Genomic DNA, 13160 nt, shown 5'->3' with positions numbered 1-13160 from the left:
CAAAAAGACTGAATCTCAATACAGCAGAAGCCAGAAGTTGTTAGTTCACTTTACTATTAAAATCTGTCTCCATCCAAGATGCACAGCAGCGGAACAAATTTATTCATTTGACACAGCATTGCAATTTGATGTTGACACATATAAACATGGTAAAAACAACTTCCAAGATGAAACCCTTTTAACATATGCATTACTTCTACTTTATCTGCTTTCCATAATGATTTTTCCAAGTGTTTTCTAGCCCTTAGTGGGATGCCTCTTGTATCTTGGGAGTAACTAGTTCTACTACAGTACCCCTATTACTCATTTACACCTGTTAATTCTATGGCAATACTTATTTTATTAGGTTTTTCTAAATTATTATGTTATCACGTTATTTTATTATCATAGTTATAACTGGCTTTGATTTGTAATCAAGTGCAAGATTGCATTGTAATAATAGTATAACCATGATAAAAAAATAATGTTGCACTTGATTACAAAGTAAAAACAAATCTATCAAAAAACCCAATGGTATAACTTAACTAAATATCATTTCTTTAGTTTCTTTTTCTACCTCATGAGACCACTATAATTTTCTGGGTAATAGTATTGTTTCTAATATATCAGTACGCCCACACTTCATTTACCCATATTAAATTAAACTTCCATTTCATGTTAGTGGAACTTACAATAGGCCTACAATTTCTGCAAAACTCAAAAATAAAACATTACAACTGTACCCAAATGGTGGTCCTACGTTAAATTTCACTTTGCCACTGACATTATCCATCAGGAGTATGTTCTACCATGCTAAAACATTGTTACATGAAGCACCTTGTGTTTCACCTCATGCTGTGTTGCATCTTCAGCCTTCTCAGGGTTCAAAACTATGTACTGCTATCATGTCTCAGAGAGGAACATAAATCAGGCTGAATCAATATTGCTGTCTGTCTGTTTTCTTTTTGGCTGAGAGATGTCAAATACATCACAGGATGTGAGTATGTAGGTGCATGTGTTGGCGTCCTCTGAGGTGTTTGTAAATCTTTGCAGCTGTAAAGAAGGGTGTGCTGACTTGACTCTTAGATGTCCTCCTGCAGCAATTTGACAAAAAAAAATCTGGCTTTTTATAGCATGTAAATATTTTAGTATGAAAGCACGACAATGTAAGATTAAACCTTATTCTAACTTCATGTCTTCTATGGTAGAGTCTGTTCATAGTGAGCAATTTCAATTAGTAACAAGTTGTGTACAAATTGCTTGCAGCAATGCAAATCCTCAACATCATATTATGTGGTTTTTCAAGTTCAGCTGTCACACCCAATAACTGATTGGTTGCTTGGACTAAAGGGCTGGTTTAAAATCACACTGTGTTAAGCTGGGGCTGTATCAGCTCTGCCCAGCAGGCTGGGTGCCAGGCGCATGGTGGCTGGGGGTGCAGAAGCCCCAGTTATCCCAAGAGGGGCAGTGCAGCTTCAGCTACGTGTAGCCTTCCCAGCTCCCTGCTCTCCTGTGGTCACTTTAGATGTTTGGGTGCTGGTGACAGGGTGGCCTGTCCTTTCCATGGCAAAGGGACAAGGGAGCAGGTCACACCAGGGGATTTCCTCTCGCACATTCATGTCCTGCAGGTGTCTAGGCTGTCTAGGAAAGCCACCTGTGCTGCTGACAGAGCAATAGGCTTTCTAGCAAGTACAACTCTGTCCAGTTTATCTGCTGATAGTGCTTCCAAACCTAGTTCTGCTGCAGACAATATTTTCCAGGCCTGTAAAAGGAGTCTTCAGTATTCCTATGGCCTGGTAAAATAGGGAAACAACAAGCTACTGGTATAATTGAAGGACAATGTAATGTTGTAATGTTTCAGTGAAGGACAGTGATTCTTCACTACGTTGCCTTTTATGTGGGACACGTTGTGTGCGCAGACTACTCTGCTGAGCTAGCACAAGATGGCGATTAAACTGGTAGAAGGCAGTGTTGCTCGCTTGCCTGTTCACAGCTTTCCATGGGATTACTACACATATAATAATGAGTTCAGTAGCAAATTATGTCATTGAGAAAGCCACTAAATGTGCTCTATCACCTTTCAGACTCCCACAGCAAAAGTTTCCAGGGGGGTGAACTGCAAACTGACACCTCCTGTGATTAAAGATGTATCTGCTGTTGTTTAGAAGCACCCTGGACAAGGTGGCAGAAAAGCTGTATAAGTGGGAGGTTGGTATGCAAGTTATCCAGTGACAGCAGGACAGTGGAAGGCATTCAGAGTTTTGGAGCAGAATTTCTGGGCTTCTTAGAAACCCCAAATAATTGTGTTTTGCTGTGGCTTCTTTGGAACGCTCTCACGCTGGCATTTGTACCTGTACAATAATGAAGAACCAGAAATGCCCATCAGCTTGGAGGAAGTTAAACAGGGAATGCATTTTGCAAGCCCTCTGCTCTAAGATATATTGGAAATGGAAATTAACATTTGTGAGCCTGACCAAAATATAGCTTATTTGCCTTGCTTGAAGTGATTCTTTGTCTTTACCAGTCTTACTGAACACATTTTAGTAAAGACTTTGTAGTGGTTTCTAACCTTACCAGGCAAGCAGAACATGATTCACACTGTCATGCAGTTCAGCCAGACAATTAACCCACTGCCCCTAATAGCTGTCCTGCTGTTGAGAAAGGTGCACTCTATACTAAGAGGCAAAGCTGACTCACTGAATAGCTTTGATACTCCTAAATTCATCAAAACACTTGAGTACAGGTTGAACTTCCATTGGAACTGGAGTGCTGTAAGCATAGCACCATGCTGAACAAGGGCCAAAGTGACAGTCATATCCTGTTCCCATTAAGCAGCCTGCAAGCAAACAGGAGGCAAAGTCAGAGCCATCTTTCAAATTACAGCTCTCGCTTTGGCCTCACACTATGCTCTATTTCATGAGATACAATTCTTTTCTTCCTTATAAGCAATTCAATATTGAGGATGGGGGAAAAAATACTTACCATGTTTGCAAAGTATGTCAGAATGACAAAACAGCTGAAAACAGCCTTGTCTGTACATTCAAGAAACTGATTTTTTGATTTGCAGAAGCAGGTGTCAAGTAAATAAGTCTATTCTTAATAAATGGGCCATCTTTCTGGAATATTTAGTAAAAATAAGGTGTTTAGTTAAAGATGACAGACCTGTGCTCACCAAATATGTAACACTTTACATTAAATAAAGGAAATTCATGTTACATATCTTTCTGAAATCAGATGTTTTATCAGGATTCAGAGACCAGTTTGTTCGGCTGGACTTCCAGGAGGGAGGCCTGAGCTGAGAAAAAAGATTAATCCTAAATGGGATCCCAGACCTAGTCAAGATAGCACTGATGTCTGAATTACCACTGAGTCATGCCGAAATTAAACTGAAGATTAAAAAAAAAAAAAAAGCCCCTTCACATGGTTTTGTGTCATTTCACTAGCACCAGACCCAGTCCAGGTTCCCAGGGTGAGCCGCACTCTGAACTCATTTGATTTTAGAAACTCTGGGATTGAGCAGATGGTTTCTTTGTTCCAGCTAAGGTAACTGCTCAGCAGGCAGCTGTAATCTGAATAAAGCCATAGCATTTTCTGTTCTAAATATTGGTTTCCTCAGATGATCTGTATGTTTTGGCAGCTATTTCTTGTGATAATGGATCCCTTTCAATTTTGTCAAAAATAGGCAAAAACACCTGTTATTGTCACATGTTTGTGCACTTTGTTATGCAACATTTTTTTGGAAAATATTTATATTATTACATTTAGGAGTTATTAATTTGGGGTCTGTGTTTGCTCATGGGCTTATTTTCAAATGTGACGTTGGTTCAACTGTTGTTTTACTGATTGCTTAAATAATGGTTGAAGGCTGATCCATATCTTGCATGGAGGAAATTAAAGGAGAGGCTACTGTCCTGACATTGTCCTGACATACAAAATATCAGTGAAAAGATTTATCCTGATATGAATATTTTATTAAACTGAGGTTTTACTTAAATAAGTTACTATGAAGAACAAACCACAGAATCACAGAGTGGTTGAAGTTGGAAGGGACCTCTGAAGATCATCCAGTCCAACTGTCCTTCCAAGCAGAATCACCTAGAGCACACTGAACAGGATGGCATCCAGGAAGGCTTGGAATATCTCCAGAGAAGGAGACATATCTCAGAATTGTGAAAAGAGACAGTTTGCTGTTGGAGTTAAAATGTTAGGAGGAACCCTTTATACAAAGTTGGTGATGCAATTCAGCTAATCATATTATTACTCTGTTAACTGTCCATTTCAGTTGCCATATGAAGGCAGCTACAGACACTTATACCGAAAAACAAACAAACAAACAAACAAACAAACACATTGAGCCTAGAGGTTTTTCCTCTGATTTCAAACATAGTTTTTTAGTCTCCACCATTAAATGAAAAGATTAATGTAACATATGGATTCATGGAATGACAGACTGCACTTGAATACTGAGATATTTCCCTAAAAGAAGAGATGCTGTCTTAGGGGTGCCAACAGCATTCTGTATGTTTTCTTCTTAGCAAAAATCCCATTTTATTAGCAAGGTTGTTGTAAGTATAGTATGCGATAAAGCTGGCTCCTTACCTTTTAAAAAATATTTAAATGATTTGAAGCAATCTTTCCCTATATCAGATAATTACATTCATTCTGGGTCTCAGCTTTCTTCTTTCTTACAAGTCCTGTCAAGACTTCAAGGCGTTGCCATGCTGGTCAGAAAGCACAATCTAACACAGGTATTTAACATTTTCAAAACACCATGATGAGTGTGACTGTTTAATTTGCAATAAAATACAGTCACATCAAATGGTCACTGGAATTGGTGAGACAAGAACCAGAATACCTACAGAAACACACCCAGTCTCACCAGGGTTTCCTCCACTGGTAGGGGGGTTCTGAAAGAGGCCATCCTGTTCTTGCCCCTTGTGTGCTGCTCCCTTCCCCAGGACCTCTTGTGTCATGCCGATGGCACCATGAGGTGAAAAGCAATAACTCAGAGGAAAACCAAAGCTCAGGGATGGTGGCACGGCACAGTTTGGATGTGATTTGTGGCACAGACTCAAGTAAATCCTTTGTGCAGTGTTGCACTAGGGCAAAATAACATCTTCTAGGTGCAGATCTTCAAGTTCTGGGTGCCAGCAGCAGTCTCACCAGTGCTACGTGTGGATGCCATGTCACCTTTCTTCTCTTTCTTGGTCATTTCTTATACCTTCCACCCCCTTAGTAATCATATCACTTGAGAACCCATCCTCTGCTGAGTGTCTGCTGCGACCCTCACACCTTTTTGGTCTTGCTCGTAGTGTTCAAAGATAAGGTCCATCTAGAGGTATCTGTAGCTGCATCTGGAGTTTTTATGTCATTCTCTGTGTGTGATTATGTCCTTGTGCTTGGCTGTATTCAAATACATATTATTTAAGGGATCCAGATAGCTTTGGGATAGACTTTTCTTCTCTAGAAAAATGCAAACTGGAAACTTGAACTTAAGTTCTCATGTAACCCAGTGTTCAGGACTTCAATATTTCAGAAAAACACTAAATACCATGCTACTGGTGATGAAATCAGATTCATTGGTAGTACTTCCCTTGAGACCAGCTGTTCCTACAGCCAGGAAGCTTGTCTGCACAAGTGAGATCTGTTCTGTGGATGTGGTAATCACTGAGGACGGCGGGGGGTTCAACAAGACGTTCTGTACTTCTCAGGCACAATGGAGATTTCCAACACACTTGGTTGTATGACTCTCAAAATGATACGGATGTCTCTGAATCATTTTTCTATGTAAATTTGAGGGAAATAAAGGAGCAAAAAAGTGATACATAACTTTACACTTGCTGATATGGTATTTCAGACTAAGAAATACTTCACTTCCTAGATAAGAAAGAGAAAGAAAATAATTTGAATTCTTTAGTTCCCTTAGGAATAATGTGATGCAGTAATGTTAGAACTGTATGTAATTGCTTTCTATTTTTGTAAAGCCTGTGCCTGCTCTGAAACTTTGTAGTGAATATGGGAAAATCTGGCAAGTATAAAATGCTTCAGCGGCTATATGCTAGTGGTGGTATTGGGATGAAACAACATTTAAGGGGGGGCGAAAGTATTCTTCTTTTCCACAAACCACAATATTGTATTTTCCTGGAATACATGAAACAATCTTCTTAGGGTTCTGCAAAAATCTATCAGAAAGTGACAGCCTTCGGATACATCTTCTGGGTTGCTGTTTCACATCATCTGCACACTGCTCTCGGTTACACCATGGTAATGTGAGTGGATGCTGTTATTGAATATGGCACTATTCTCATTCTGATAGGCATACAATCAGTGAATAAAAAGAGTATCCTCATTTCTCATAGAATTAGGTGAGGCATCTCCTTTTGTAATCGACTTTCCTGTGAGCAAGAATACTGCATAGATCAGGTCATGGCCTGAAATGGACCCATGGCATCTAGAGAACTACCAGAAGGTGCTGAAAACCTGCGCTCTGTTGCTATGTTAACTGCTGTAAAATTGTGCTTAGTGTTGGGATTAAGATGAATTTAAACATAATGGCTTCCTTACATTTTTAATTCAATTAGTTCAAGGCCTACTTAACAGCTAAAGTGAAAAATAAATACAGTACATATCAGAACTCCAAAACAAGAAATATTACATGCATTTTAGGTTTTGGCCAAGCCAATAGACAATGTTAAAAGAGTTATCTGAACAGAGAAACATCTTTAGTTCTTCTATTCTGCACCTCTTGTTTTTTGGTTTTTGTTTTCCTATATATGAGTATGTATTTATGTCTTATCTGTGCCTGTCTGTATAAAATATTAATTAATTAATTAATGATATTAAAGAATATCTCTGTATATATATAATTAGGTTCCTAAAAGACAAAATATACCCTTACTCTTCCTCTGTGGTTTTGAAGGGTGTTTTTTTACCCTTTTATCCCTCCCAACAGATCTAAAGCACTGGGTAAATACAGTGAGTATGCTCTGAAGCCTTTCCCAAATTCTTGTTTATGGTTGGAAAGGAAACGACTGCTGCAGCTTCGTGTGAGTTTGCTGTGAAAAACTTCTGAAGCTACAGTGATGAATTTTACATAACTCTTAGCTTTATTGTGATGTAAACAGGTATTTTGTCACCAAGTATTATACCAGATTTGTCCTGAGTGTTGCACTGCATATTCCCTGGAGGTATCCTGGAGCAGATACTGCCGTAGAAGTAGTAAATGTGTACAAACAATAATAATTTTTCAAAATGTAAATTTGATGGGCAAGTCCATTTTTAGTGTGGGGTGTGTTTATGTACACAAAAATTTGATCTACTGCACCTTAATGCAAAAAGCTGTGGAAAACTCATGAGATTTTGTTTGAGGCTTTGGGGACAAAGTAGCTTCAGTCTATTTTGCAATCCCACAATGTTTTCAGCTGCAGGTTCTAACATTTTTTTTTTTTTTCCTGGTTCATCCATTCTCCTTCAATCTGGACCAATTCTGTTTTATCATTCTACATATTTAATTCTGCTCCCACTTGCTATGCTTTGGATTATTCAGTCCCCTCCTGCTGCAGTGGCTAGTAATTTTGACTCTCATGCAGTGAACAGCACAATGACCATCATAACAGTGTTATATAACACTTTTTATTCATATACATAAAATCTCTGACAAAAGTGATTAAATTTCATTGCTGCCATCTTTCTTGATGGAAAGCACAAAAAATTTAAGGGAACTCTCATCTGACAGCAAATTAGCTGCAGAGACGGTCTGCAACTTTGCCAAAATATTTTTGAGTTTCTGTATTTTGCTGCCAACATTTTGAGCCCATCTCAACATTTAGTGACATACAGGAACTGTGGTTTGCTTTTTCAGTCCAGTGAAGTGCTGGAGATGAAATCCCACCTATGAACCCTGACTCCTGGTTAAATATGAGCATTTGTCCCAGGTTTCCCATGAGGAACCACAGCAGCTTGGGTTCCATGCTCTTCAGCACTGGAGGCTGAAGCAATACACATGGCCATTCTGCAGAAACTTCCTTGTAGGATTTCATACCTTGTGTTTTTATCCTGATGAGAACCAGAAGCTAACACTGATCTAGAAGAACTAGCATGGCAATGGTCTGTTATCTATGATTTTTATCTACATTTTTTACACTTTTATCTATTAATTTGTCCACTGTAAACTTCTAGCGTCCATAAAGTATCTGGAAGCAAAAAAATACGTGCAACTTAATCGCATCCTAAGTTAAAGAATATCTCCATTTGTTTTGTTCTGCTGGATTCATCGATTTTTCCTCAGTATTCTCCTATAAGGTTTACCTGCTAATGCATTATGTATGAGACTGATTTCAAGAGCATAGATTAATTCAAGGTGCAAAAATCAGAATTTCTTACCAGGAATTTTGGTTTGGCTGCCCAGGTGTTAGGCACTGTTTCATTCTCCCCAGAAGCAAATTTAGACTGAGATGCATGCTTTCAATTGGAAATGCATTTACTAAAACTTAGAAGTGTGGGGTCCAAGAATATGTTGCACTCAGTCATCTGCACTTCTAAATATATGGTAATTGCTATTGTTTGTGTACAAAATGAGAGAAAATAGAACTAATTAGAGAAATGTTACCTTCTGCAGATAGAGTATTTCTTAGGATAACATTGTTTTAAATGTCTAACGTTGTTAACAGAGGTGTTTTTTTTAATCTTTGTTTCCACCTTGGCATAGTCACAGGGTACATTTCCTATGTTTTGTACATTTATTTAAACAGAAATAGAATTAACTTCTTTTCTTTTTGCTCAAATTACTGGCTTCATGTGCTGTGTAGGTGTTTCTTGAATGCACACACCATGCTTACTTAAAAGTAACTACATTTTGAGATAGAATATATATTATGCCCTTCATATCAAGGTATAGTCATGAATTACAAGCTTCCATTCTACAAATTTCTGGAGTGACATTTTATTATCACAGATCATTTTAGGATACTTCCTGAGAAAGTAAAATATCTCCTCATATAACTGCCTTTTCAGCTGGAAGCATAACAGAGTGCCTTGGGATAGTAAAGACTAAAAGGATTAGCCATTAGGAGGGCTCTCATATCACCTTCATCTTTAAACACATCCTAACAGCTTGCCTGGGCAGAAATTCTGGGCAACATTACTTTCATCTGTTTGCAGCTGTGTGAGAGAAAATACTCAGCTCTGGGGCATGCTGTGGTTCCTGCTCTGCCAGGGCTGACAGCAGAAGCATCTAACTTCTCACCATGGGTATGAACATTTACGGTTGCTTTCACTCCTGCTAATTCCTTGGTTATAGTGCTGTTGCCTAGTCCACATCAATAGCAGAAGTTGTTCCTGTGGGAATCAGTTATGGGGAGTGTTCAGAGAGCTTAAAGGAAAAAGTAGCAGAGGCTATTCATCATTCAGTAGTGCTGGGGAGGTGGTTGCTGTAGAAACCTCTTCCAGGTCTAGTAAATGTCAAGAATCAGATGGTACCCTCTGCAGCTCTGTATATCAGAGTGGAGATGCTCCCACGCACAGGGAGCTGGGAGGCCCCTCCTGGAGACACTGGAGATTTTCTGGCTGTCTGCCTGATGGGGAGACCCAGCCATCCCCATCAACATCCCTCTGAGCAGAGGCTGCTGCCATCACTCTGTATTCAGCAGGACCACTGCATCCATCACAGTACATTCCCCAGGGCCTTTCTTCAGGTCTTGTGCTCACACCTCATCTCAGCCTGCATCAGCAAGCTGTCTCTAGCAACTCAGAGGGAAAAGCAGAAAGTAATAAAGTGTCACTGAATGTGTTTTAGCTGGAGCTGGCAGCAAAAGCCTGGGGCTGAACAGGAAGCACCTGTATCACTTGAAGGAGATCAGATTTGCTCTCCTCGGGTAGCTTTCACTGGAGTGTTACAGCAGCATCAGCCCTGGGATGCCGTGAACACAGTGAACACAACTGGAATTAAAAGATGAAAAAACAAACAAACAAACAAACAAACAAAAAACAGAATAAAACAGCAAACAGATATGTGCTTAAATGAAGCTCTCAACTCAATTGCAGGTTAATGGCAACAATATCCTAAGATACTGCAAAGGAGAACAGGAAGCTTGGAATTTGATCACTGCTTCATAAAGGGGTTGAGTTATAATTTAAGCAAGTTTGATTGTTCTGTACAGCAGAGGTGCTTTTTAAAGTAAAGATCTCCAGCCACAATGCACACTACTTAGCTTCCTTTGGTAGGGATCTTTTAAATACTTGCAGATTTGGATTTTAGTCCATTATCAGTCCCTCTACTAGCAGTAGTGCAGACTTGCTGAAATAATGGGTGTATCTCCCCAGAGCTAAGGTCTTGTGTGGGTTTCTTCGAGTTACTTAGCACTTGTTATGTGTGTTTCCAGTGACAAAATGAGCTAATGTGTCTGGCCTGTTCTGCCCAGCATCTTGTGAACCAATCTTGGGCTTCACTGGGACAATTCTTAATAATTTCCTCTGGGTCAGCTGATCTTGGGTTTTTACATGTAAGGTAAAGTGAATCTCTCTTTGTCTGGGTCATTTGTTGCAAAACATGCTTTCTGTGACTAATGTTTCTGTCTTTCTATTTGAGATTGGTAAGATGGAGCTGCATCATTTTTACTATAACAAAAAGTGATGTTGCTGATCCTTGGGGTAGACTTCAAGATTGCTTTAGATAACCATGTTCTAAATGAAGACACAAGAATACCTCGTTATGCAACCACTATGAAGTCTGTCATGTTTCCAGCTGCTACATATGCTGTTGGTTTGTTTTGATAAGTGTGCTAGCCCAGTGCTAGGCAGGACACATCACTGATCTCATGCAACCCATTCTGGACACTAGTATGTGGGAATATCATTCAAAAAGCAGTTTTCTCTGAGTTTTAATTTAAATACTGATGCCCACAGAAGATCTTCCTGGGTCATTTTTATTTTCAAGATGTATTTCAGCACTGAGTAAACTGACTAATAAATGCAGACGCCCAGACCAGCTGCCTGCCAGCTGCTGACAGATGTGGCTATCTAGTCCATTCACTTTGCTGGGATGCTTATTTCTGTAAATAGTACTGCTCAGTTCTGTCTACCTTCAAAGCAATTTTTAAACTTCAGCCGATCAATAGAGAGGATTGCGAGGAGGCAAGTATTACTCTGTTATTAAGACAGGTCATCTAGGGAGAATGCTTAAGGTGAAACAGTGTAAATTAGCGAGTTGGTGGACAGTCTGTAGAAAAAATTCCTGATACCTTTCTTCTCAGAAGACAGAAATTATGAAGAAGAATAGATCTGAGTAAAATTAATACCACACAGCACTATGTAATCCATTGAAAACCTATGATTGACCTATTATAATTGAAAGGAATATTTGATTTTGTAAAAATTTGTGGGAAAGTTCAAGAAGAGGACTGTGGCAAAACAGTGACCTGGAGGCATTGCCAAATTAATGTTCCTTCATGGTTAGCTACTGGTAGGTTGAGTCATAGAAAACAGATGTTTGAGAACTCACTACGTGTTTACGGAGTGTCCAGAGCCAGGGGTTGTCCCAGAAGAGGCCCCGAGAGAGATTTCCTTGTCCACTACTCATGCATGTGCTCCTTACTGCTATTAGTATTCTTACTGGTAGAGTTAAAATATCCAAGAGTTTCTCAGAAATGATGGCCTAGCTTCCCAAATTATTTCCTTTTCTTTTTTTTTCCTTTCATTTCTTTTCTCTCTATGTTTCAGATTATGCTTGGCCTTTGCCTAAACAGTTGTGCCCTATATGGATTTCCCTAGATGTGCTCTTTTCAACTGCATCTATTATGCATCTCTGTGCCATCTCTCTTGATCGGTATGTAGCAATACGCAATCCCATTGAGCACAGCCGCTTCAATTCCCGCACCAAGGCTATTATGAAAATTGCTGCAGTTTGGACCATATCCATAGGTAAGAAATGCGGCTTACGATCTTAACCGTGTCTTAATGAATAACAGTGTTACTCCAATTTTCATTTAGGATTTTTAAGAGGATACTCAAATTAATTTACCTGGCCTGCATGACTGAGTATAACAAATGATTATTGGGAAATAGAAATCTTTCATTGTGATTGGTCACTGACAAAAATAAGTAGTCATTTTTCAGAATATCACCACTTCCAATGCTGAAGCACTGCTGCTGTATACATATCAATATGCCAATAATGATGGTAACACAGACAAATGGAATGATAAAACTGCTGTGTAAACAAAGCAGAAAATAGCATTAGCAAAGAATTTGAACATAAAATACAGCCAATACAAATGAGATCTACACTGCAGTCACTGCAGTTAAACTTGCTCAAATTCTGGTGGCAGTTTAAGTAAAGCAATGTAGAATTCAAGGCAGGCTAACAGCTAGGTATTTACTGCCTCTTGTGTGGATTTTATAGCCTTTATTATACTCTGCCACAGCTGGATTATTTCTAGTACTGAGCTAGAGAGTTTGAAGTTATAGTAAATGAGGAGTAGACATAAAACAAGACATTTTGTATTACTTTGATAAAAAAAAAAAATGATAAGTAAAGCAGCAGTTAAATAGGTAAGAAAAGGAAAAAATGATAGCAAGATAACAGTGTAACATCAGGAATTATGTAAGGAAAAACATTCGGGGCAGAATTATTTCAATGTGGTCTATTAAAGAGGTACTTGGTACAAGGTCAGAAGGATTGTATGACCTCTACCCTATGCTGTATTACCTTTATTTGCTTGAATAAAAAGTAGTCTTACAAAGACTACTTTTAAAATTTAACTTCTACATTTTCTTTCATAAAGCAGTTGTCACTTCCAGCACAGTATTGTAAGGAAAATTATATCTCATGTACTTTAACTTCTCTTGGTTTTTGCTTTACAAATGTAATATGATCCTTGATGTCTGGGTGCTGCAGGGGCAACTTCTGAAGAAGTTTGTCTAGAAAAAGGTTATGAAAACAAGAAAAAAAAAATAAAAAGAGGTAGCTATAGAGCTACCTCTTCCTGGAGTTACTGGGTGGGGAGTGGCTCAGCATGATGGAAATCAGAACTATGGATTCTACTACCCTCCAAGGGCAAAAGTACCTGAACCAGGATAGGTAAGGTGACTTGGTTCTGCTTCAGAGTTCAAACACTTCATGCCTGCCTAGCTCTCTTGTATGATGTTTAGCTGTCTTCATTTATAATAGGGTGCAAAAGAGGTGA

General features: G+C 38.9%; 1 protein-coding gene across 18 annotated transcripts in view; it reads left to right on the top strand.

The window, feature by feature from the left end:
* Positions 1-13160, top strand: part of HTR2C (5-hydroxytryptamine receptor 2C) — a 223107-nt gene that overhangs the window by 199372 nt on the left and 10575 nt on the right. For 14 of the 18 annotated variants that reach the window (XM_084534470.1, XM_084534455.1, XM_084534466.1 and 11 more), the window contains one exon: positions 11695-11895. The exons of the other annotated variants lie outside the window; for them this stretch is intronic. In XM_084534470.1, coding sequence (XP_084390596.1) covers positions 11695-11895 — 201 coding nt within the window. The remainder of the gene's footprint in view (positions 1-11694; positions 11896-13160) is intronic. 18 annotated transcript variants of the gene reach the window in all.

Source organism: Aythya ferina, assembly GCF_964211825.1.
Source record: "Aythya ferina genome assembly, chromosome: 13".
Taxonomy (NCBI): domain Eukaryota; kingdom Metazoa; phylum Chordata; class Aves; order Anseriformes; family Anatidae; genus Aythya; species Aythya ferina.
This window is presented reverse-complemented; position numbering and strand designations above follow the sequence as displayed.